This window comes from Myotis nattereri (assembly GCF_964212035.1).
Source record: "Myotis nattereri genome assembly, chromosome: 4".
Classification (NCBI taxonomy): Eukaryota; Metazoa; Chordata; class Mammalia; order Chiroptera; family Vespertilionidae; genus Myotis; species Myotis nattereri.
In genome coordinates, this window is record NC_138079.1 from 6,186,580 (window position 1) to 6,211,954 (window position 25,375).

The 25,375-nt window shown below is 44.1% G+C and overlaps 1 protein-coding gene across 1 annotated transcript in view; it reads right to left on the reverse strand.

The window, feature by feature from the left end:
* Positions 1-3,275: 3,275 nt before the first annotated feature.
* Positions 3,276-25,375, reverse strand: part of CPLANE1 (ciliogenesis and planar polarity effector complex subunit 1) — a 72,383-nt gene continuing 50,283 nt past the window's right edge. Inside the window, exons 38-53 of the mRNA XM_081089956.1 lie at positions 23,951-24,019; positions 22,957-23,066; positions 22,169-22,352; positions 21,856-22,002; positions 18,861-19,150; positions 17,436-17,523; positions 15,877-16,053; positions 14,456-14,486; positions 13,813-13,944; positions 11,683-11,848; positions 9,680-9,738; positions 8,893-9,054; positions 7,168-7,292; positions 6,009-6,095; positions 4,093-4,265; positions 3,276-3,690 (exon numbers count right to left, since the gene is read on the reverse strand). Coding sequence (XP_080946082.1) covers positions 3,517-3,690; positions 4,093-4,265; positions 6,009-6,095; positions 7,168-7,292; positions 8,893-9,054; positions 9,680-9,738; positions 11,683-11,848; positions 13,813-13,944; positions 14,456-14,486; positions 15,877-16,053; positions 17,436-17,523; positions 18,861-19,150; positions 21,856-22,002; positions 22,169-22,352; positions 22,957-23,066; positions 23,951-24,019 — 2,174 coding nt within the window. The 3' untranslated portion in view covers positions 3,276-3,516. The remainder of the gene's footprint in view (positions 3,691-4,092; positions 4,266-6,008; positions 6,096-7,167; positions 7,293-8,892; positions 9,055-9,679; positions 9,739-11,682; positions 11,849-13,812; positions 13,945-14,455; positions 14,487-15,876; positions 16,054-17,435; positions 17,524-18,860; positions 19,151-21,855; positions 22,003-22,168; positions 22,353-22,956; positions 23,067-23,950; positions 24,020-25,375) is intronic.

Genomic DNA, 25,375 nt, shown 5'->3' on the forward strand with positions numbered 1-25,375 from the left:
GAGGCCCGTTGCATGAAGAGATTCATGCAATAGGCCTTCCCTTCCCCTGGCTGACGGCACCGGTTTTCTTCCGGCATCCGGGACCTAGGCCTTCGCTCCAGACAGAGCCTTCAGTCTTCACTCTGCTGCTTCATGCCTACATATGCAAATTAACCGCCATCTTTGTTGGGTTAATTTGCATGCTCTCCTGATTGGCTGGTGAGCGTAGCAGAGGGATGGTCAATTTACATGTTTGTCTATTATTAGGTAAGATTCCCTATGCTGTACTTTACATTCTTATAACTTCTTCATAACTGTCAATCTGTACTATTATTCCGTTCACCTTTTTCATTCAGTCCCCCAACCTCCCTCCCATCTGGCAAGCATTAGTTTCTTTTCTATACCTATGAGTTTGTTTTGTCTTTTAGGTTCCACATATTAGTGAAATCATATGATATTTATCTTTCTCTGACTGGTTTATTTCACAGCATAATACCCCCTAGGCCCATCCATGTTGTCACAAATGGTAAGATTTTATTCTTTTCATTCCATTGTATATATGTACCATATTTTCTTTTTTCCTTTTAACATGTTTTTATTGATATCAGAGAGAAGAAGGGAGCCCGCAACCCAGACATGTGCCCTGACCGGGAATTGAACCAGCAACTTCATTCCTGCCTGGTGCATGGGATGGTGCTCAACCAACTGAGCAACACTGGCTGGGCAAGTACCACATCTTCTTTATCCAATTGTCTATTGATGACCACTTATGCTTCCATATCTTGGCTATTGTAAATAAGGCTGCATATATCTTTTTGAATTAGTGTTTTGGATTTCTTTGGATAGAAATACTCAGGAGCGGGATTGCAGGGTCATATGATAGATAATTCTATTTTTAATTTTTTTCAGGAACCTCCATACTGTTTACCAATTTGCAATTCCACCAACAGTTCACGAGGGTTCCCTTTTCTTTCTTCACATCCTCCACAACACTTACTTGTTGCTTTATTGACAATAACCATTCTGACAGCTGTGACATCTCACTGTGGATTTAATTTGCATTTGTATTAGCCATCTGTTGTCCTCTTTGGAGAAGTGTCTATTCAGGTCCTCTGCCCATTTTTTAATTGGATTTTGGGGGGTTGGTGTTGAATTGTATGAGTTCTTTATAAATTTTGGATATTAACTTCTTATCAGGTGTATCACTGGTGAATATGTTCTCCAATTAAGTCGGTTGTATTTTTGTTTTACAGTTTCCTTTGCTGAGAGCGATGTCAGAGCTTTATGGTTTCAGGTCTTACTAGTTTTTAATTGGTCTATTTCATTCTTATAATCAGTGTTTTGAACTGTGCATCTAATAGATTGTCTCCATTTTGTTTCTTTTTCTGGAGTTTTTGTCCTGGCCTTTCATTTTGGAGCATGTTCCTTTGTCTCCTTTAGCGTGACTCCCTATTCATTCCCATTTTAGGTAGACCTGCTATACCTCCGGGGCTTGGCAGAGTGGCCTTATGTGGTAGGTGTCTTGTGGGGCCCAGTGACACAATCTTTCTAATCACCCAAACTATGCCCACCCCTCGCCCCCTGTGTAGGTTGTGTATACCCACCTGTTATGGTTGAGCCGTGATTGCTGTTGACACATCAGTGGGTGGGATTGACCCTCAGGCTGACCGGCTATGAGGGCTGGCCATGACCACCTCGGATGAGCGGAAGTTGCTTTAGTGGGGTTGTAGTGCCAGCCAAGTCTGCCCTCTGGATATGTGGTTTGTGGAGCTGGTGGGGGAGGGGGTGCTCTGGTCTGGTCTGAAGCCTCTTGAGAGGGGCTACAGTGCAGATCAAGGTCAGCCATCACTTGTGCCCATCTTAAGGTTGTCTGGTAGGTGCTACAGTGATCTGCGGTTGGTAGCTGCCTGTGCAGGCTTGGTGCCTATTTAGTGAACCAAGGCTGGCTGCCACTAGTATCAGGCTTGGGACCGTGTGGTGGGCACCACAGTGTGAGCTGAGGCTACCTGCCATTTGTGCCCGCTTTGTGGCCACTTAATTGAGGCTACATGCCCAGCCAAGACTGGCCACTGCTTATGCTGGGTGTGGGGCTACTTGATGGGACTTAAAATGTAAGTTGAAACCAGTCACCACTTATGTCAGGCTTGGAGTATCTTGGCAAGAGGTACATGGCACACCAAGGCCAGATGGTGCTGGCATTAGTGTTAGGCTAATGGAGAGCTCAGATTTGGCAGCTGGGCTGGCTAGGTGGGTGTGGTTCAACAAAGAAACAATAGTGCCTGCCACCACTTTCATCTCTTGCCCTGAAGCTCGTCAATTTAGTCCCCTATGTCCCTGACACGATGCTGCCACCTCTGCACAGGAGCCTACGGCAAGTGAGTCTGTATGTGGGCCCTTCAAGACCTGCAGTGGCTGGGTCTCCAGTAGCCCTCCATCTCACTCGGACATAAGCCCCCTGGTTTTCACAACCAGTTGTTATGGGGACTCCCCTTCCCGTTATGAGAACCAAGGGCTGGGCAGAGCAGTGTGGGACTGGGAGACGCTTGCTCCTCTTGGGGAGCCCTGCAGCCAAGATCTCTCTCCTCCCACCAGCCTCAAGGTGGCTGCTTTTTTTCCTTCAATATATTTTATTAATTTTTTGCAGAGAGGAAGGGAGGATAGAGAGTTAGAAACATCAATCAGCTGCCTCCTGCACACCCGCTTCTGGGGATGTGCCCGCAACCAAGGTACAAGCCCTTGACTCGAATCAAACCTGGGACCCTTCAGTCCGCAGCTCTATCCACTGAGCCAAACCGGTTAGGGCATGGCTGCTTCTTTATATCCTTAGTTATGGGACTCCTGTTCAGATATTTAGGTGGTTTTATAATTTAGGTTGCAATTTTGATATGGTGAGGACAGCGTTTACCTGACACACTATCTTGACCAAAGTCCTCTGGCACCATGGTTTTTACAAAGTTCACAGGGTCCTCCTGGAGTCAGGAGTCATATTCCCTTTCTTTCCCACCCAAAGCATCCAACCCTGCTTCTGCCTCCAAGGCTGTCGGGTGCAGGCAGAGGCCAGACCTACAGGGATGTTTACTTTAGTTCAGGGTTGGTGGAGGTGTTGGTTCCTTTCATACCCCGGCCAGGCCCCGCCCAGCTGAATTGTAGGATATTTCAGAGTTAGAGTGGAGTTCATTTTGAGTGTCTCCAGTAAGACTGTGATTTTCTCCTCCTTTCTTTTCTCCTCCTACCTTTACCCATATAAGTTTTTCCCCTCAAACTTGGGAGAGTAAAGGAGCTTAAATATTGAGAACTCGGCTTGAAAGGTGAATTTTATTTTATCATTTAAAAAATTACATAAGTCAAACGCAAAAACATATAATACATCTATAATTAAATAACCCTTTTCCATAAAGGCAAAATTATTGAGAAATGTTTATTTTCCTCCTTGAAATGACTTGTCCAGGTAAGATATGGCTGCAGGTAGTTAATTCACGTCACTTTCTGCATTTCTTCCCTCCCTCCAGCCCCCTGGAGAAAGAACGCGTGTAGGCCTTACAGATCCAGGGCCCAGTGGACGGACGGGCTCTTGTCTTCCACGTTGGCAACCATGTCTTCGATGGCATTCCAGTCGAGCTTGCTGAGGATGCTGCCAGTGCTCTCAGACACACTGTCCATGCCACCCTCTCCAGTAGGGGACGCTGGCTCTTCTTCCGTGGGTGACAAGTCCTAGCAAATTGAGAAAGATAGGAAGTGGTAGTCCTAGCCTGAGAAAATACACAGAACGTGAACCATGTCTGCAGTTGCTCATCCACCGGATGGAGAGGGAAGTGTGGTGGGAGACAGGGCTGTGGCTGCCCAGGACAGAAAGGGTGTTTATACCTTAGTAAATTATCTGTTCTTACATTTTGGTGATCTTTTAGTTAAAAAGAAAATACAAAGTCAAGGAAAATTCTAAAAGATAAATCACATTAGTTGCTTTGAATCACCATTTCAAACTGTCCTCACAATCCTTCTATATCTCTACATCCCACAGAAAAATACCCCCCCCCCAAAAAAAAACCCCACACACAACAAAAACCTGCCGTACAGAGGAAGCACTAGGCAACCTGAGCTCCGGCCGATGCTTACCTGTAGAAGGGAACTGTGACTTCCATGAAGAATCCTGCGGATGTCTGAGGGCAGCAGCCAGGGACTCACCACAGTCTCTTCTCTCTCGTCCTTGGCACACACCTGCTGGGTGTGCGGGCCAAGCCCAGCGCTCCCGTGCTGTTCTGAATGCTGCAGACAGGGAGCAGTAGAGCCTAACAAGGGAAAAGAACAAGGCATACACTGGGACTCGTTCATTTATTGTGATGTTTATCATCACATCCACCGCAGTCACATTTTACCTACTATTTGAACCACAGGGTTTGGTTATAGTTCACTTTAGAGTTCTAACAATTCCTGCCCCGCAGGAGAAGGAACTTGAATTCTGGCCACCTGTTTCGATTTTAAAAGTAACAGTAACCTCTAAGACGAGAGAGTAGGAGAAGGGGCCACAGAACAGAGCTCTAGAGGAGTTGCCTCCACAGGGACGGCTTGTGGACACTTCCTAGGAGTGATGTTAGGCTTCATGCCTACAGTCTGCCTTCGGCACAGGCGTCGGGGTAAGTGCAGTGACCACAGCGTGGCCCTCTGCCTCCCTACTGAACATAAGTACTTTGCAGAAAAGAAACTCCCCCAGCCAGTGCCAGAGGCCGGGGAGCAAATCCATCCACCCACGGAGCTCTCTGCACGAGGCCTGGCAGAGCTCGCCCCAAGACACTTATGTTCCACAGCCCCTCGCCAAGATGGCCTAAGGAACACCCATGACGTGGGACCTGTTTACTTCCTGTCACACGTGACTTCCCAAAGAGGAGAAGAAGAGGTAACAGAGTGAAGTTTGGCCTTTTTCAGCTTTACCAACCGCATACACTTAAAGGTAAGGGTACCTCCAAAATATAAGATCCCATTTGGATTTACTATGGGCTAAATGCTTTACCTACACTCAGTCCCTTGAACTTATGTGTGTTTCCCTGGTCCTGGCTACCAGGTTTTTATAGAACTGTGAAGAGTAACATGGGGTGAGGATGGGCTAGAGCAGTGGTCACCAACTAGTGGTCCGTGAGGTCTGGACGGTTGGTGATTGCTGGTTTCAGGAAACCTTTGGAGCAGCAGTCGCCAACCGGTGGTCCATGGACCAATGGTGGTCCATGAGGTCTGAAAGGTTGGCAACCACTGGGCTAGAGGGAGACAATAGGAATCCTATATAATAAAAGCCTAATATGCTAAGTGTCTGGTCATCCATTCAACCAATCGAGTAATATACTAAGGCCGCTCAACTGCTTGCTATGATGTGCACTGACCACCAGGGGGCAGATGCTCCGACCAGTAGGTGAGCTTGCTGCTAGAGTTCGACCAATCAGGATGGGTCAGACACACCCTGGAGCCCTCCCGCAGTCCCTCCCTAGCTGGCCAACCTCCTGTGTCCCTCTCCAGCCCCGATGATGCACTGGTGGGGTCCCTCAGCCTGGACTGCGCCCTCTCGCAATCCGGGACCCCTCCGGAGATGTTGGAGAGCCGGTTTCAGCCTGATCCTGCAGGCCAGGCTGAGGGACCCCACTGTTGCATGAATTCATGCACTGGGCCTCTAGTTAAGATCATAATTTCCCTCTCTCTCATTGACCAGAGCACAGCTAACTTGAGCAAGTATCCAAAGATGGAGCAGAATCGGGCCTGCGTTCCATGACTGTGTGACCCCAGCACCTCGCTGAGCACTGTGGTGAGCCCCTCACATACGCTCGCACTGTTATAATCCACACTTTGCAGGTGAGAAAATGGAAGTTCACACAAATGTCCTGGAACTGCCCCGGGCTAAGGAGTAAGTGATGACCTAGGATTCCAAGCTAACTCCACAGCCTCTTCTCATTCTGAGCCCCACCTTTCATTCTGGAACCTATATTTGAAATTTCTAAGAGTGATTTATGGCTTTTAAAGGTTTAATATTAACTTCAAGAACCTCTTACCTTTTTGGAAGGTGACTGGAGAGTACACAGCCTTTCTCCGCGCCCCTCTGGCTCCACCAGCTTTTTTCTGGGTAAAAGTGATAGTTCCTGCAAAGACAGGCAAGCATCTTCACCCTGGCGTGTGTGCGTGATTGTTCACACATCCTACTGTAAGACCTTCGAGGGCAGAAGCCTCTGAGGGGTGGATTTTATTCAAAACCAAGAAAGCAGAACAAAAGTGCAGATGAAGGAAGGCAGACCCTGAGTCGTGGTTTCCTTACAGCACAGCCATGGTGCTTTCCAAAGGCACCTGTCCTGGGACAACATCTCGTGGCCTGAGCTCAGGCACTAAGTCCACGAGTGTGAACACCCACCGATGCCACGGTAAACTGTACCGAGAGAATGACTGACTATGGTTTCTTAAATTCCAGAATTAATAGCAACGATTCAATGTTTGTTATGCAAAATGTTTTACTTATCATCCTCAATAACTATGAGGTATGTTTTAAATAACATCTGAGGGCACCAAGTAAGCTATACATATTTATACTATCTGGTAGCTCTAAGTATGTTTTACTTTAGTAATCAAAACTCAACTATGGCAAAAACTAAAGGAAGGCTAGCAATAAATAACATCTTTAAATGTGGGAAAGGATGTTCACAGGGTAAAAACAGAGCTGCTTAATATTCCTCTTCTGTTTTATATCCATCCTGAAATCTACCAGAACGGTTTTTTGTCAATTACAGTTGACATTCAACATTATTTTATATCAGATTCAAATCATTTGTATAATTTATGAAGTGATCCCCCCCAATAGGTCTAATACCCACCTGGCACCATGCACAGATATTACAATATTATTGACTGTAGTCCCTATGCTGTACTTTACAGCCCTGCAGAACTTGATTTGGAAAAATCCAGTTCTTTAACCAAACACAAAAGAAACAGAGTCCCAAGTCAATCATATCTAATTTACTGACTGTTCAAATGCTATTACAAAAAGGTCATCTGTTTTAAAAGATTCCTAGGGTTTTCTTAGTTCCCAGTACAATGTCTTGCATTCTGCTGAAATGAGAATTGCTTTTCACTAAGACTTACAGCTGTTACTAATGAAAATGTAACTCTGGAGACAAGAAGGAATAGGCCCAAATTATACAAGATAAAAAAGCTTTGTCTTACCATGTGGCCAAGGTGAGCCCTGAGGTTGCCCAAAAGATTTCCCTTTTGGGATATAACTTGGTTTGGGTATATTTCTGACTTTTCCAGGTCGATTTACTGGAAAGTTGTGACCATATCGGGTCTCTCTAAAGTAGAAATTACATTATTATTATTATTAATATATTCCTAGAATATCGTATCAGTGATAAAACTGTATTTCAAAAAGCCCAGATTCTGCCTCAGATGAATACACTCACTTATTCTGTACCTCAGTGACATATTTAGTATGTAATAACTCTCAACAAGTTATTCTTCATATCTCAAACTTCATGTGTATTTTTCAAATAAACTATTTTTGTTCTCCATCTATTTCAAATTATATATGTACTGCCCTGGCCGGGTGACTCAGTTGGTTAGAGCCTAATCCTGTACACCAAAAGGTAGCAGGTTCAATGCCCAGTCAGGGGGCGTGAAGGATGCAACTGATCAATGTTTCTCTCTCTCCCCCTCAAATCAATTTTAAAAATTCTCTAGTTATTGTGTATTTAAGACCCTACTTTATTCTAGAAAAGATTCAAAGGGCATCTGGGCCCGGCCATCGTGGCTCAGTGGTTGAGCGTCGACCTATGAACCAGGAGGTCACAGTTGAATTTCTGGTCTCCATCCCGTACAGAAGGCAACCAATTAGTGATTCTCTCTCATCATTGATGTTTTTCTCTCTCCCTTCCTCTATGAAATCAATAAAAATATATTTCAAAAAAGCAACACAACAGAAAACAAAGGGCATCTGGTGTTTTGAGTACACCCTAGTGACCAGACAGCATCTAGGTTTGTGTTGGGCACATCTCCTCTAGCCTCTTAAGTTACATGATTATAATCTTTATTTTGTCAAAAGGTAGGCATATTTAACAACGCTGTATTGCCAATTGTTGTTCATCATATAAATCACCAACAAGTATAGTTTTGTGTTTGTTTGCCATGTGTAAGAACCTACACTTGAGTGCTTTTCTTTAGCTTTAGCATTCCCTGTTTAATTCCTGCCTAACGAACTCATGTCCAAACCTACTGCAGGTCATTAACTTAGGAAGAATTATGTAACAGTATCTACAAGTGAATCAGCCCCGGGACAGGCAGGGGGAGGAGGCCGAGGGAGGAGTGGCAGCCGGTGGGACTGTTTCTGCAAGAGTGGAGCCTAGTGGAGAGCAAACAGGACGCAAATTACAGGAGGAAATATTAACAAAACGACAGGGAAGAAGAAGGGATTGAACGAACATCAAAAATGCATTAGGTAAGGTGTCTTAGAGATTTAATGCCACTGTCTTCTTCCTTGATAATTGTATGCACTTATAAAGAAATCATAATTAGAAGCCATTTTTCTCTTCACTTTATCATAATTCTGAGCAGGGTAGATGCAAATACAGTGAACCTGGGTCACAAAAGCACTTCATTTCTTTTTCTTTCTTTTTTTTTTTTTAATATATTTTATTGATTTTTTACAGAGAGGAAGGGAGAGAGATAGAGAGTTAGAAACATCGATGAGAGAGAAACATCGATCAGCTGCCTCCTGCACACCTCCTACTGGGGATATGCCCACAACCCAGGTACATGCCCTTGACCGGAATCAAACCTGGGACCTTTCAGTCCGCAGGCCGACGCTCTATCCACTGAGCCAAACCGGTTTCGGCAGCACTTCATTTCTTAGCACGCCTGACGTTGTCTTGCCAAATGACATAACCCTTATCTTACCTTCTTGGAGAAAGGGAGCTTTGCAGCCTGCAAGTGTGAGCAGTCCTGGGCTTGCCGGGCGATGGCTTCTGTGCTGGTACCGGTACCGACTCGGACAGCAGTTCATTCATCAGACTGTACGCTTGTGAAATTCGACGACTGTAGTGGTCACAGAGTAGCAATCTTTAGGGAAAGAATTAAACAACATTTAATAAGTCACTTTCAGTTCCTATTTCTAGAAGGAACACAGTGTTTGAAGACCACTTAGCAAGTGTTTTTTTCAATGCTTTTCAAATGCACTTCAAATATAACATTCAGGCTCATGTGTCTGAAGACCTTTACGCGGTATTAAAGGTGCCTGTAGCCGTGGCCTTTGAGGTAGTTTCAAAATGCATCCACATGATCTGCATTGGACGAGGGGAATCCAGAAATAAAACTCATAAAAACTGAATGGAGGAAATAATATTTGAAAACAAATTCCTAACTTGGCTAGTGGAGTCTAATTATTTTCCTTGCAGCACATCCCATAGTTGACAAAAAAGGGAACACTGTGGAAATCGGAATTCCTTAGGCTTTTCTTTTTTTTTTTTAGGGGAGAGCGTGAACGCAGTCCCCCACTGCCACAGATTATGCAGTCGGGTGTCCGACATTTGGGGAAATCGCAGGGGTCAGCACATCCGGAGGGCAACGGACAAGCCTCACCCCGGGAAAACCACCTTCGTGATCATGGTCTCTCCCGCCCAGGTCAGTATCCACAGGCGTTTTCTATGCCTCAGGTGAGCAAGCCCGAGAGGGGACTACCACTCACCTGTCCTTTTCATGCTTCATCTTTTGACTCAGCCTGATTTCCCTTGAAGTCATGTAAAACTGTGTAAGAAATAATCCAGTTAGCTCATTATTGCACAGTACAAACAATTAAACCATTATGATTCATGGAAAACATGAAAATTCCACTAACCAATGTTAACAGGAGGTTAAAACATAATTTTATCATTTAGGAAATAGTGCAAAATACTGTCAAATTTCATGAAGGTTCTGACCCCAGCACAAAACATGAAAATGTTAAAGCATCATGTAATTAAATAAAATCCAATTTAGTGAGTGGAATGCAAAATCTATTTTAGTAGCTAAATTAGTATGTTTTCTGGAATAGAGATCCTTATCAGCTGCATTTAAAAGGGAAAATAAGAACCTATTAAGGATGGAGACACCTCTACTTCGTACTCAATCTGGTGATTAATCTCACCAACAGTTTGGTTGATAAAGCAGAAATGAACCAAACTTCTGAAACCATCATTTTGATGTTTCAAAATGGTCACCAGAAACTTATTGCAGTGAATTCATTGTGACTGTAAACTCTTCAAAACTTAGGCACCAAGAGGCAAACTAGCAAACGTTGCTATATATATCTTAATGTTCGGTAGTAAGAGTTATGTTGAGTTGCTGATGAGGTTAAGTCTTCTCATACAAATTTTATGTACAAAAAGGTGCGCACAGAAGTGAATTCACTTTCTCAAGATCCTATATAATAGTCAGTAACAAATTATGATGTTTTTAATTACATTAACCCCTCACTATTCCCATACCTTTACCCAAATAGAAGCTACGAATAAATGAGGTACGGGATCTTGAAGGATACATCACAAAGTTTATAAACCAGAGTCTATTTATTCTTAATTTGGACACAACTCTGACCCTCTTGGGTATTTGGCTGGCAGGGAGGGTGATATCAGACGCCCCGACCCCTGACCCATGGGTTGGAGAAAACACACACATATCCACATGCACTTTAAGATTCTGGTTATGTACCTCAGCACCCCTGAAGGTCATCCCCATGCTCTCAGAGCTACTGACAAAATGTTACATCGGCATCAGCATGCTCTCTGCAGACACAGGTAAGTAAACTACCTTTACGCTGCAAAGTAAACACTGTAAATACTAGTTCACCTACTTCTGCACCATTTGGTGCTTAAATGTGACAATCTTATCTGGAAAATTCACTTATGGAATGATGCTAAAAAGAATGAAGTACTTATTTTATTTCATGCTGGAAAGTAAAAGATGAACTGTAATCGAGATGAACCTGACTGGGACGTTCCCAGCACTGGGATGACTGCGAGAAGGCTGCTGCGTCACCGTTAGAAGCACCTCCGACCCAGCCAGGAAAGGCCACAGCAGAGCTCAGTGAGCAGAGGGACAGTCTGAGGGACAGGGGCATAAACAGTGCCCTTGTTCTGCTGGTACATGACTGGGCCATACTTTTTAAAGTGTTCTGTAGGGAAGGTACGGATAGGAACAGATTTTAAATGGCTCCCCCCACACACATGTATTCAGCTGCAACAGACTCGGTGAAAATGGGGGAACTACTCCGACCGTCACAGGAGTAGTTCCAGCTCCTCAAGCTCCTCATTTGTGTAAAACAGTAGAGCCATGGTTGGTCTGCAGGAGAAAAAGTACAGTGGGGCCTTGACTTACGAGTGTCCCGACTAACGAGTTTTTTGAGATACCAGCTGTCTCTCGGCCGATTTTTTGCATTGAGTTGACAGAGTAATTTGAGTTAACGAGCTCCTTAACGAGCTCGGTCTTGGAAAGTCAAGGCCCCACTGAACTTAAGATAATAATTCAATGGAACATGGGTTGTGCAATACTCTGCTACCTTTTGTTAAGGTAATTTCCTAACTTAAGTAAAATGCTGACTTTTCTGTCAAATTAAAAATGCATTTAAATTTTGTTCATCCTTTTCCTAAAGTTAGCCAGAAAAAACCACAGGCATCCTGTGATGTCCCCTTGTCCCTGACCCTGCAGACTCACCGCGTTGCTCCTGGGGCAGAAGGGGTCGTGCTCCTGCCCCCTCCTCTCCGCCAGCTCGTGTAAGTACTCCGCCATCCTCTCTCTCCGCTTTCTTCTCATCCAGACTTGAATCTCTCTTCTCTCCTTGGCAGTTCTTCCAGGTCGGCTACTGGAAGATTGCTGAATCCTGAGGAATGTAACAGGCAGAGTATTGCTTGACTTTAAATGTGTGATGGACATAAGCAGTACCACAACTACATACTGTTTATTTGTTAAGATTCTGTCCCATCTCAAAAAGTAGTATACAGTTATAACCCCTGGTCAACTTGCTCCAACCTGTCCCCTGAAATCCCTGGAAATGAGCTTGGGAGGGTCACCAGTGGCCTCTCCAGTCTTCATCCCACTGGACTTCTCTTTAACAGTTGATACAATCTGGCTTTTCCTTTCTGCTTTGCACTCTCTCTTCCCTGATCCTTCCTAACTCAAAACTCTATGCAGCACCTTACACTGGCCCCTTCTTCTGTGCTCACCACTCGATACTAATGTCTTCCAAGGGGCTGCTTCGGACTTCTTAGTCTGTAATCTGTTTCTGGATTATCTCAATCATTTCCAAAACCTTCCTACAGGCATAACTTCTACACAGCTGCCCACTGGATCCAGCCTCCCGAGGGCGACCTCTCTTCCTTCCCTCCAAGCCACAGGAGGGGCCAGCACTGTACTGTGCTCCGCTGCCTCTCCAACTTCCGGTTTCCCCCTCACATGCATTTCTCCTGGTAAACCTCGTGGACAGCTAGTCCCACGAGGCTTCTGCTTCTCTGAGGGTAAGAGCTGACTCGAGTAGGACTGAGAGTCCAAGAAAGCAAACTCGGCACCCAGGGTGCAAAGAGGGCACCACCCTAGGAAGGTGGGTCACGGATATAAACAATGTGTTTCACATGAATGCATGCTGTCCTCCTGGGAGTCTGGGCTCGGTATGCACATTTGCTTAGCAAGACAGAAAATGAATGCAGTTCTAGGTGTAAGGTGCCAGGAGAACATTCAGTTGGTAAGGTTCATCGGTACTTAGTTTTAGGTCCTCCCAGAAGCAGATGCCAAAATGTTTATGGTTCAAGAATATTCAAAATTAGCCATATTTCATTGAAACGTCTTCAAAGCTTAAAATAGATTTTTTTCTTTATCACGAAACATTTTCTGATTTTACGTATCGCTCCTCCCCTCCCCAGTAAAACCTGTGGGCACTGGGTCTCTGGACAGGCCTCCCCGGGACACAGCAATTCATACATGTTGTCACAAGCTACCGCTGGAGGCAGTGTGTCCTGTGTGCGGGAGCCTGTGCCTGGTTTCCCCTGGAATTTCTCCATGTACCTATTCCCTTTGCTGATTTGGCTTAGTATCCTTTTGCTGCAGTGAGTATAGCTGTGCGCATGCCTGGCTGAATTCCGAGTCCTCCCGGTGAGTCACTGAATCTGGGCTGATCCTGGTGACCCTTTCACCCGGGTCGGAACCGCACCGGCACTGAAGTCTGACCACTCTCTCCACCTCCCATAGTCCCTCACAGGGGTTCCTCCAAATAAATCTATCATCTAAACCTCATTTTGGCATCTGCTTCTGGGAGGACCTAAAACTAAGTACCGATGAACATTACCAACTGAACGTTCTCCTGGCACCTTCTACCCAACACCACAGAAATCATCACACTCTGTCATCCAAGCAGTCATTCTCACTTCCTCCCGACAGTCGCCAGGTTTACTCGCGCTTGGGGCCCTGCACGTCCCACCTGAGCCATCTCATGTCTGGACCACTAAGTCAGACCTCTGACTGGCTCCCATTTCTGGTTTAAAGCCCTTTGCTGACCGCCCCCTACTGCTTGCAGATGGGCTAACTAGGAGAAATAGGATGAAATGTGTGCTGTACTCAGTGCTAAGGGTTTGGGAAAATGCACACGATGCAGATGTACCCTGTAAGGGAAAGTAACCAGTCTGTGTTCTGGGGAGGGGAGGAGCGAAACAAACATCACAAAATGTGTTCATGATAAAGAAAAAGACCTATTTAAGCTTTGAATCTGTTTCAGTAAAATGTGGCTAATTTTGAATATTCTTGAACCATAAACATTTTAAATGGTTAGAAATTAACAAAAGTATTCAGGGTTACCTAGAGATGCTCCTGGCTTGTTGTTCTGTTAAGCCCAGCTCTTTGCTGGAAACTCCATCTTTGGTGATAAGGTCATCAATAATGTCTGCAATGTCAGTCAGCCCAGTCATCTGGAGTGGATCTGCTGAAACGCTTCATTTGCAAATGCAATTTGAGAGAAGTAGGTCAGTATCTACCACTTACTACAGCAATAAGAACATGTAAAACTATGCCCTGTGAGAGCATAAATGAACACAAAAACGATAAACATAAATACTGTTCCTTGTATTCTTTAATCCAGTAATCCTCAGTGGAAAAGCCTGATCATCAATAACTGACCAATATGTGCTCTTACAAAAGCAACATGAGGCCCAGGAGACAAGTTCTCCCTGTCCTGCCTGAAGAAACTTAATACACATACAGTAAAAGAAAATGTAGCCAATGCAGCTTATGGTATCCTTACTGCCTGTGCTAACACAGTGAGGGGTGTGACAGTCCTCAGATTTTTTAAAACATCTCATTCCCAACGGGAATTAATTATGTTCCTTTAATCCACAAAAAAAAAATGAGGTATAGACATGCACATACATATGAACAACGCAATTGCCAGAAAGTATATACCCAGCTTTAAGTAAAATTGTAGATTAATTCTTAAGATATTTACCTCTCAAATAACTCATCATGGTTATTCACACCTTAAAAAAAAAAAGACATTATTTCAAAAAATTTTCAGGTCAGTTAATTTTCTACTTTCAATTATTAACCTGACTTAGGAATTATATAAACAGAAATTAAAATATTTTTAAACCTCCAAATTGGTTTAAAGCAGTGGTTCTCAACCTGTGGGTCGAGACCCCTTTGGGGATCTAACGACCCTTTCACAGGGGTCACCTAAATACATCCTGCATATCATATATTTACATTACAATTCATAACAGTAGCAAAATTACAGTTATGAAGGAGCAACGAAAATAATTTTATGGTTGGGGGTCACCACAACATAAGGAACTGTATTAAAGGGTCGTGGCATTAGGAAGGTTGAGAACCACTGGTTTAAAGGTATATGTGTGTATTTATCCTCCTCTTGAATACGCTATTCGGTAGGAAATGTCCACATTTTTAGATTATTACTTCCGTGCTCAGAATACTCTGAATAATACACTTTCGGAAGTACAATCTTTCTTTGCTTAGTACAGTTTAGAATACTGGAATGCAATTTATTAAAACAGTCTCAAAACACAAACGTGTATGGTCTAAAAGTAATACATTTGGGAAAATATCTAATTTAAATCCAAGAAGCCTTTACCAAGAGAAAAAAATTACAAGATTTAATGACAGCTGGTCTATAGCCTTTCTTTTATTTAAATGACAGCAATGCCATTTAAAAATAGCAATTTTTGCTGCTTACATTATTTTAACAATGGTAATAAAATATATTGTAAACATTTAGTAAAATCATTGACCATCGATATCTAGGTTTAAAAAAAATAGTTCAAATCCACTGTCAATGGTAAACTATTGCACTTAGTAGGACCTTTCATTCCTGTGCTAGAGGGATCTGTTAGGGCTAAAGAAGATCATTTCATCCAGCTGCAAATGAAACAGAACGAAGGGGGCACTAAAGTTTTCTATGTCTCAATATCCTTAGCTGTGAAGTGCAGACACAGACGTTACCGGCCTCGCAGCCAGGTGGCCTGGGCAATGCCATGGCACACGGCTGGGGCGCGATAAGTCACAGCCACTATTTTGTTTTCAAGTTAAAATGCAAGTTGCATAATTGGCAGTGTTTGAATTTCTCAATTTTTAAAAAAAATCAAATATTTTAGTAATTCCAGACTAATAAGCTACATAGGGATATAATGCTTGCTTGCAGTATATCTTATGAAGGTAGTAAGACAGAGTTCATATGAATGGTGCAATTTTTTAATTTCCCTTCACCCAAAATTTGTAAGTATTGTAAAATGGCTTCACAAACCCTTCATAACTTTATTCCCAGTAAATACTACTCAGTAACAATAATATATTGTTACATCCTTCAGTATACTGGAAAATAAGAATGTAAATTAATAAAGTGGAGAACAATACCAGGAAAACTTGTATTCTGGTCACTGGAGAGGCTGAGAGCTGAATCGGCAGAAGGAAACACACACGTTTTTGGACGAGAATGAGTTTCTGTTACTGAAAATTCATCTTCAAAAGACTGTTCTTTGTCACTTTGATCTTCCTTATTCATATGAGTCAGGAAATGCACTAATCCAGAGTCTATATTACAATTAAAATAGTAGAGGGAAAAATCACATGTAAAAGACAGTGCATAGCAGACACTTCCACATGGCAACATACATCAGAAGTTTGCAACATATTCTGATAGCTTTTTACTGTTTAATGAAATGTATGATATTTAAAATTTATACTCTCCAATAGCAAAAAAAAAAAAAAAAATTGTTAAATTTCTTATCCACTTCAGAAAACAGCAGACTGAGCTAAAGTGGACAGGTGCCTGCCCACCATAGAAACACAAAAAGAAATGCTAACTTAAAAAAATGGATTAATACCCAACAAAACCTGTAAGTAAAACAATCCCCTGGTGCCAGAAAAGGAATGGAACTCGAAGCTGGGAGTAACGGGACAGCGACTGTGGCGGAGCCCAGAGGGCCCAGAGGAGGCTCTGCAGGCTGCGGGGGGCGGGGGACCAGGCCGCGTAGTGCCGCCTGGAGCGGAAGGACAGCAGCTCCGTCCTCAAGGTGGGTGTGGGGAAGCCTGCCCTGGACAAGCAGCCAAGACGTTTCTGCCGCCGGGAGAGTGGACGGAAGGAAAATGAAAGTCAGCTCTGAGAAAGCAAACCCCCGTCTCGCCACGAACAGGCGTGGGGTCTGAATTTACACCATCAATGTAGCACAGCAACTCCAAGCCAAGAAGTGTTCACAGAAATCCGTCCTAAAATTTTCTACTTCAGTGACAGCAAATGCAAACCACTCCCAGACAAGCATGCACACTCAGCAGAACCCCCCAAAGATGAGACATTACAAGTCGCACAGAGAAAGACACAGCCATGGAAGAGCCGTACGCAGACTCCACGCCCGCATGGAAGGAAGCAATCTGAAAGGGCGCATACACTACCAGTCATGAAACAACAGACACAGGAACCACACTGAAAGAAGAGGCCAGTATATCCAAAGAGCAAATGGATTTAAAGAAGAAACAGAACTTCTAGACATAACAACGTAGGCACCAAAATTAAACTCCTCCAGCAAAGATGCCATGGCAGGAGAGAGAACCTCAGGCTACCAGGTGGGTCGGAGGACACCAAGCACATCGCTGAGAGAGAAACGCTGGCAACTGAGACGTGGCTAAGAGGGGACAGAATGAGACGGTCCGACGTACCATAGAGAATAAGTAAAAAGAAACATGCACCTAGAAACAGTATCAAAAACGCCGGAAGAGGGGACAGCATTGGTTTCTCAGAGAAAAGGGGCTGCTGTGGGAGCCAATCACCTTTCCACACCAGTGACCCCCATCCAGGAACGGGGGCTGATGGCTTCAGCTCAGTGAAAACCATCCGTGTCTGACGTTCCCAAAGGCAACGCTTATTCTTTCAAAGCAAGGCTCTGGGCACCCCCCACCCCAGCCAGCTCCCCACAAACCTTCTTTGGAGATGGTAATGGGTTTTGAAGCCAGTGTTTTTTCAGATTCAGGGCCAGACGACAATTCAATGTCATCCACAGATTCAACCTGTAGAAAAACCACACCACAAAATAGCTGTTATAAATTTTATAGTGCACTAATTTCAAAATATTGTAAATAATTTTATGTAGGTTTTAAGCATTTGCATTAATGCAACAAATGAAAGAAATGGGAAGCTTTACTTATTTGTGGTGTAACTGATTTAACTTTTTAAGAGGCTCGGGAAAACAGCATCATGTCATATAATTTAGACCAGGGAGCAATGTCATCTCCATCCAGACAAAACCTGTTATTCTAAAGGCGACAGACCAAGGCCCAGAGACATTCAGTGACGTTCTCAGAGGCAGACAGGGACTCGAACCGGGGCTTCAAGGCGCCCAGCCAGTGCTGGGCCTCAGTAGCCTCTGCCTCCTCCAGGCCTACAAGGTGCTTCCTTCCCTAAAAGGGGCAAGCCAGCAGCTCTGCACTTGTATGTGCTTCCTAACAGGAAGAGAACATCTGAAGCCAAAATGCCAAACCTGCCATTGAAATCAATACTATTTCCTTCAAGGCACTTAGCATCATTGCCTGATAATACACTGTCTTACCTCATATATTTTTAGTGTAGTTTCTCATATGTTTAATCCTAACTTTTTAATGTGTGTCCAATAGCTGGATTGAAGAAATACTGTAAACCTGATAAGTACATCTTTAACCTGTCAGCATGCTGGCGGCCTGGAGTGCTTGTTGGTACGTCAGGGAAGGAATTCTTATCCTGCAGACCAATCTGCATTCCCAATATAAGGCTGTAACACATTCCAAATATCTTCACTATTTACTCTTTTATCTTTATTTTACATAAATCTTACTTCCTAAAAAACGACAGGATATTTGTGCAAAATAATTAAATGTTGGAGACTTCCTTTGTAGTTGTCTATCATGATATGCCCATATACATACACACTAATCTTTTTATTATGAATACTTTTTAAAGAAATAGAAAACTTGTAAAGACTACTAATCCATTGTATAAAATATTTAAAAGAAACTGAGAATTCCAAATAGAAGGACAGTACTTATAAAGTTATAAAAATCTTGAAGAAGATGATAATTAGGAGCAGGGTTTGTTTCAAAGCACATTCCGGTTTTATAATTCATATATATTTTTTCCTGGGAGAAGCTTAAGTTCCCTCCTTAAAAGCTTAAGGCAGTGGTTCTCAACTGGAGGCAGCTGACAGCAAGTGCTGAGACCAGGGATGCTACCAGCAAGCCTCCGATGGGGGCAGCCTCCCCAACACACACCGTTATCTGGCCACTCTTCTGAAAAATCAAGTTTATAAAATTACGTTACACTACAAATCTGGTAACTTGGTAATAAACAAAATAACTAAATGAAGACCGTCTACCTCCTTGCAGTGCCGGTCCACCACCGGGCCCACCATCCGGTGCTCGTGCTCAGGGAAGTCCTGCTCGATGCGGTCAGCGATGCTCTGTATCGCCAGCAGCTGTGCGTCAATTTTCCGGAGCTGAGAGCTGAGGCGCTGCAGCCGGGGATGGGGGTGCGGGCTGGGCGCAGGGCCAGGAGCGGAGGCGCCCTGCAGCAGCTCCTGCAGCAGGTAATCCCGCAGCCCGCCCCCTTCTGCAGCATCCAGCTGCGAGCTCTCTTCTCTGAATTGGAAAGCTGGCTTCGGCACGTCTGAATATTAATAAGGGTAATAAGAGAACTGATTACAATTCAGGGGGAGGTAGATGCTGATGATCTGACCTTTAGGAAGATCTCAATTTAAGTGAACATACATCCCATTCCAAATCAGGTTTAATTACAGACTTAGAAATGCCACTTGTCTCTGTTGTGAGATAAGAATGTGATGTGAAAGTGTTGCTGTGACCACAAACTTCTACATACAAGGAAGTTTGAATGTTACTTAAAAAAAAATTTTTTTTTTTTTTATTCATTTCAGAGAGGAAGGGAGAGGGAGAGATAGAAACATCAATGATGAGAGAGAAGCACTGATTGGCTGCCTCCTGTACCCCCACACTAGGGAACAAGCCCGCCACCCAGGCTTGTGCTCTAAACCAGGGATCGAACCGTGTCCTCCCCGTTCCTAGGTCGATGCTCAACCAGTGAACACCACCAGCCAGGCTTGAATGTTACTTTTATCCTCTGCTACAAGAATACAATAAAAAAAGCAACTTTTCAACTCTCCTTGAAAACCAACAATATCACACAGTAAAAGCTAGACCCAACGTCGGCCATTCCTGACTCTGAGGATATCTCCGGCAGTCAACCTGCCCGACCTACCCAACTTGGAAGGCTTGTGAAGATCAAGCTATGGGGCAAAATGATCTGAAACATGTGACTTACTAAACAAATGTAACTGGTGCTTACTGTCGTTCAGTCCCGTCTGGGGGACCTTCCACGGGGAGAGGAAGGCACATCCGAGGGCTGGCGATATGGGTGGTGACGGGGTCTTTCCCCAGCAGCTTGGGCTGTACCTTTGTTACCTTCCTCAGTGCCATACCACCTCCCCTTCCTGTTTTCCAGCCGCCGGAATGTCTCCCTTCATCACTCTCAGGAGAGAATGTGGTGCATGAACTTCAAATAAAAAATACAGCAAAAAAGCCTGGCCAGCGTGGCTCAGGGGTTGAGCGTCGACCTATGAACCAGGAGGTCACGGTTCGATTCCCAGTCAGGGCACAGGCCCAGGTTGGTTGCTCGAACCCAGTGTGGGGCGAGCAGGAGGCAGCTGATCAATGATTCTCTCTCATCATTGATGTTTCTCTCTCACCCCCTCTCTGAAATCAATAAAAAGAAAATACAGCAAAAAAAAAAAAAAATGGACATGCTCAAAGCCCTCATGGCCAACAGACCTCATGAAACAGCTTCCCTTTACCCGGAGAGCCTGCGCACCCCAGTGACGTGGGCAAGTCACCCAGGAGGGGACCTCGGCGTCCCATGGGCTGCAGGGCTCCCCGGCCCAGCCAGGCTGCTGTTGTTACCGCCGGTGTCCCAACAGGAGATGCAGCTGCTACTGGAAACACTGAGTAAGTTTCCACTAAAACAGGGATTTGCAGTTTGTTTTCCATTTTAAATGCCTAGGGCCCCCCCACTCCCTTTGCCCAGCCTTTTCCTCTAATGCAAATCCCAGGCAACTCGACGGTGTGACTGCCTACATTCTGTGTCTTCATAGTATATTATGTAAATGCCGTGATAACATGTAATTTTAAAATGTCTTCCTTTAAACAGGCATTTTTAAGTTCTTCCCTTCGATAAGGGTAGCCGGGTCCACTGACGTTCTCATGACCAGGCAGTCTCCCCGGCAGAGCATCCCCTCAAAGGTGGGCACGGGCTTGCTCCACTGGCAGAGGCCAGCAAGCTGTCGTTTGAAATGCTGCCCAAGACAGTCAGTGGTCACAGGGCGACGGGTCTGGTTCCAGTTTTCAAATTTTAGAATTCAACCGATAGGAAATGAGGGGCAACTCCGGGAGGCCCAGGGAGCCACAGGCGCTTGGCTGGATGCAGCCTCTGACCCGCAAGGGCACCCACAGACGCTCCGGGAAGCCAGATCCAGTGAATCTTGCCAGTCTCCCAGGCCGTGGCCGGGCTGGGACTGAAGCCCAGGTCTGTTCTGTCTGGATCTGAAATGCACGCTCTTTCCTGCTCCAGCCTGAAAGCCGGCAGCCTCCCCCGTCCTCCTCACGCCCACGCAGCTGGCAGCCCTGGCGGAGAGAGGCCAGAGCCTTTGGGTGCGAAATGCTGGCCCCACGTGTAGTTGCAGCTGCAGACACCCGCCCTGCCACCGTCCCACCCTGCTCCTCACAGGCCCCGAGGCCGTGCTGACACCATGAGCAGGCAGTGCCGACTGCGCCCCCCCTCAGGCATCTGACAGCCCAGGAGGGGCCAGGCCTCCCACAGGTCGCTGCTGCAGGAGGTTGGGCGCATGTTTGCTCATCTGGTCCTTCACATGATGTAATGACTGGGTTTTGAAGAAATCATCTTCTTAATCTTGCAAGTACGATACAATAATGCAACCTGATTTATGACTATAAAACTCAGTATTTTACTATGAGGTACTGTTGGCGACCAGGCCTGTGTATTCCTATGTGCTATTCTAGAATTTCCTACCTTTTTAAACATGAGAGTTCCTTTAACGCCAAAAATCTCATGAAACCCCACAGGATATTTTTTGCCAACCTCATTAATTGAGAAAAGACATCTGCAGCCTCCTTGCAAAATATCCATGGCCGAGAGCCGGACCCACATTTACCCACCTGTGCCCATCTCCCGGGCAGGGGAGAGGTCGCCTTCTGGTTCGTTCTGCAATTGCCAGGGTTTAGTGCTCGTCTCCCCCAGGGCAGGGAGCGGAAGGGGCAGCTTCTGCTGTCGTCTGAGGCGCTCACCTCTGTCCTCTCTGACTGACGATGGAGGGGAGGGGACCCCAGGCTCCTCCGCTTGGGCAGCGCCTGCTCTCCAGCTTCCCCCCTCCACACAGGATGGCGACACCTCTGCAGGTGTGAGAGGGAAGTCCACCGCAGAACTGGCAGGTCCTATCAAGGAAGCAAAAGGCATAGAAGACTGATCCTACGCTTCTAAACGAGGAATTCGGAAGATTAACAGATCATTTCTGAGCACGAATATACACATCCAAGATGCAGTGGCTCCCAGGGGAGCCAGGAGACGTAAGCAGGGCGAACAGTGCTGTGGGAACGTTACCTTGACTCTTCCCCCTGCGCAGGGGAGCAGCGCTGGTCACGGACGCGGCCATGGGATGTAACGCCGCAGAGGACGGGCCTTCCGCCTGCCCTGGGAGGGTGTCCTCATCGGAAGGCTCTCTGGCAGGCACTTCCTGCAGGTCGCCAGCTTCAATGTCAATCACATTTAGGTAAGTGTGTCCAACCTGAGCCAAAGCGCAACGTCCAAGTGGTTACGTTCCTTACGCTCTATGGCCACTCTGCCCGCCTCCCCACCCCCCGCCCCTCCACCCCCATAAAAACATCGCTTCCGAAGGCAAGAAGGGCTCCCAGGCGCCCAATTCTGGGAAAGCTGCAGAAAGAAGTGCTATCATCTCAGTGATAATATTTAGGGGCATAATATTTAACCTTACGCTTTTGACCTTTCCAGCAAAGCTTACCTTTCCAGGTGAGACTGGCAGTCTCATTTCATCTGTAGAGTTGAATAATGAGAATGACCCTATACCAGTGATGGCAAACCTTTTGAGCTCGGCGTGTCAGCATTTTGAAAAACCCTAACTTAACTCTGGTGCCGTGTCACATATAGACATTTTTTGATCTTTGCAACCATAGTAAAACAAAGACTTATATTTTTTATATTTATTTTATATATTTAAATGCCATTTCACAAAGAAAAATCAACCAAAAAAATGAGTTTGCGTGTCACCTCTGACACGCGTGTCATAGGTTCGCCATCACTGCCCTATACTAAAGTTTTAGCAGAAAGCTATTATGGAAACTTCTGAACAAAACCCAAACCAAATTTCATACCGTGTCCGGTGCCAAAGGTGCCAAAGGCTTCTCTGCCCTTTCGGAGGGAAGCTTGAGGTTCAGAAACACATCTGGGGCCAACGGCTGAGGGACAGTCAAAGGTTCACATTCTGAAAATTAAAAAAAGAAAAATCAGGAGTATAAAAAAAATCTGTAATTAATCCCAAGTCGTTAGCTTTGTAAGAACAAGTTATCAACAAACAACTTAACATGTATTTGTTGAAAATCTAAGTAAAAGTTTCACAGGTATAATTTACTCTAGAGTAATTCTTATCGGAGATTGACGATTGCTTTTCTCATATGAATGATTCAAAGAATAATAAATTATCTAAGTCATGTCAAGAATATATTGTATTTTCTATTTTCCATTTCAGATCATATTAAGTCATGTTTGTTTGTTTAGGAGAATTTCGATAAAATCGGATTTTAGGAATTTAACCTATCACTAATTTCTTTTTTGCTTTCAACATTGTTTATCTGTTTATTTTAATAGCTTTATGAGGGGGACCTAATTCACAGAGTCCATAGATAAATTTTACTACTTAAGATGTTTAACACCTAAATTTTATAAAACTCATTTAACTTCTTATTCAAAAGTAAAATAAAGAAACCTGTCACAATAGATCAGCAGACAATCTAACTCAGTGTCTCTTGTCCTAGGACTCCAATCTTATTTCCCAGCATCTATTTTTAATAGAACAGTACTTTCAAAATTCATATGCAAGCCATAACTCATTTCATATTGAGTACTGGAAACTTGGTACCAGGGCTTGAATTTATACCTTATGGCCACCATAAAGCTAGAAGACAGGAAGTGAAAATACTTAAATTACCATCTGTCTCTATTCGATCCATGGATTGGTGTGAATGCTTTTTCATGGCGGGGGTTGGGGGCAAGAGAAGGGGGCGGGACTCCTGTTTTGACTTCATGCAAATGTAATCTTTGATAGTCATGCTTTCTCAAAAAATTTTTTTAGAAAGGGAGAAATCACACCTGATGTGGAGGAGATGGCTTGTTGACTTTTCCGACATTCAGAAACCACTTGGGAAGCAGCTTCTTTATCTTGTAGTCAATTAGGAGATTTGAGGCAGAAGGAGAAATAGAAAAAGAAAAAGGATTTCACAAACACAGGAAAAATTAAATACATAAATGCAGATTTTTAGACTATTGGGTATAAAAGATAGTAGAAAAGTAGACTGACAGCTTAAGTTTTTAAAAATTAATGATAACTTCGTATTTTATTATTATTTATATCCTGGGCCTCATTACCTGGCAAATAGGCTGTAGACTTTAGACTACCCAGCAAAGAACACCCAAGCGCTATCTCATTTAAAAATGTCTCACAGATGACCAACAGACATATGAAAAGATGCTTAAGGTCATTAATCCTGAGAGATGCAAATTAAAACCACAAAAAGCTATCACATCAAGCCTGTCAGAATTGCTATCATCAATAAATTAACAAATATAGCGTGCTGGAGAGGATATGGAGAAAAGGGAGCCCTCATGCACTGCTGATGGGAATGCAGACTGGTGTAACCACTGTGGAAAACAGTATGAAGATTCCTCAAAAATTAAAAATGGAACTGCCTTAATGACCCAGCAATTCCACTTCTGGGGATATATTCAAGGAAACACTAACTACTAATTCAAAAGAATATATGCACCCCTATGTTCATTGCTGTAGTATTTACAATAGCCAAGATCTGGAAGCACATAAGTGCCCATCAGTAGGTAAGTGGATAAGAAAAACCGTGTAGTACATTTAAACAATGGAAAATTATTTGGTCATAAAAAAAGAACAAAATTTTACCATTTGCAACAGCATGAACAGACCTAGAGGGTATTATGCTAAATGAATTAAGTCATTCAGAGAAAGACAAATACCATATGATTTCACTTATATGTGGAATCTAAAGGACAATATACACAAATAAGCAAAACAGAAACAGACCATTGATGCAGAAAACAGCCTGGGTGTCAGAGGGAAGAGGGGTGTGGGACTGGGTGAAAAGTGAAAGGATTGAGGACAGATAGGTAGTTACAAACTAGTCACGGGAGGGGACGTCCCACAGAGGGAATCCAGTCAATAATACTGTGATCACCATGTATGGGCCAGGTGGGCACTGGAAATGTCAGGGGAACACTTTGTGCAGCATTTGAATGTCTAAACACTATGCTGAACACCTGAAACTAATGCAAAATATTGACTGTAAACAGTAATTGGGGGGAAAAATTTTTAAAGGAATATCTCAAATCCACACTAAAAAACATCTTATACATGGTCAATCTCATTCAGAAAGAAGCAAAAATGTAAAAAGTGAAATGCCTTTCTTTGACCTTTCAAACTGGTAAAGATAAAAGAGCTAAATCACAGTAATGACCAAAAAAAGGCTCTTATGCAAAATAACTCATTGA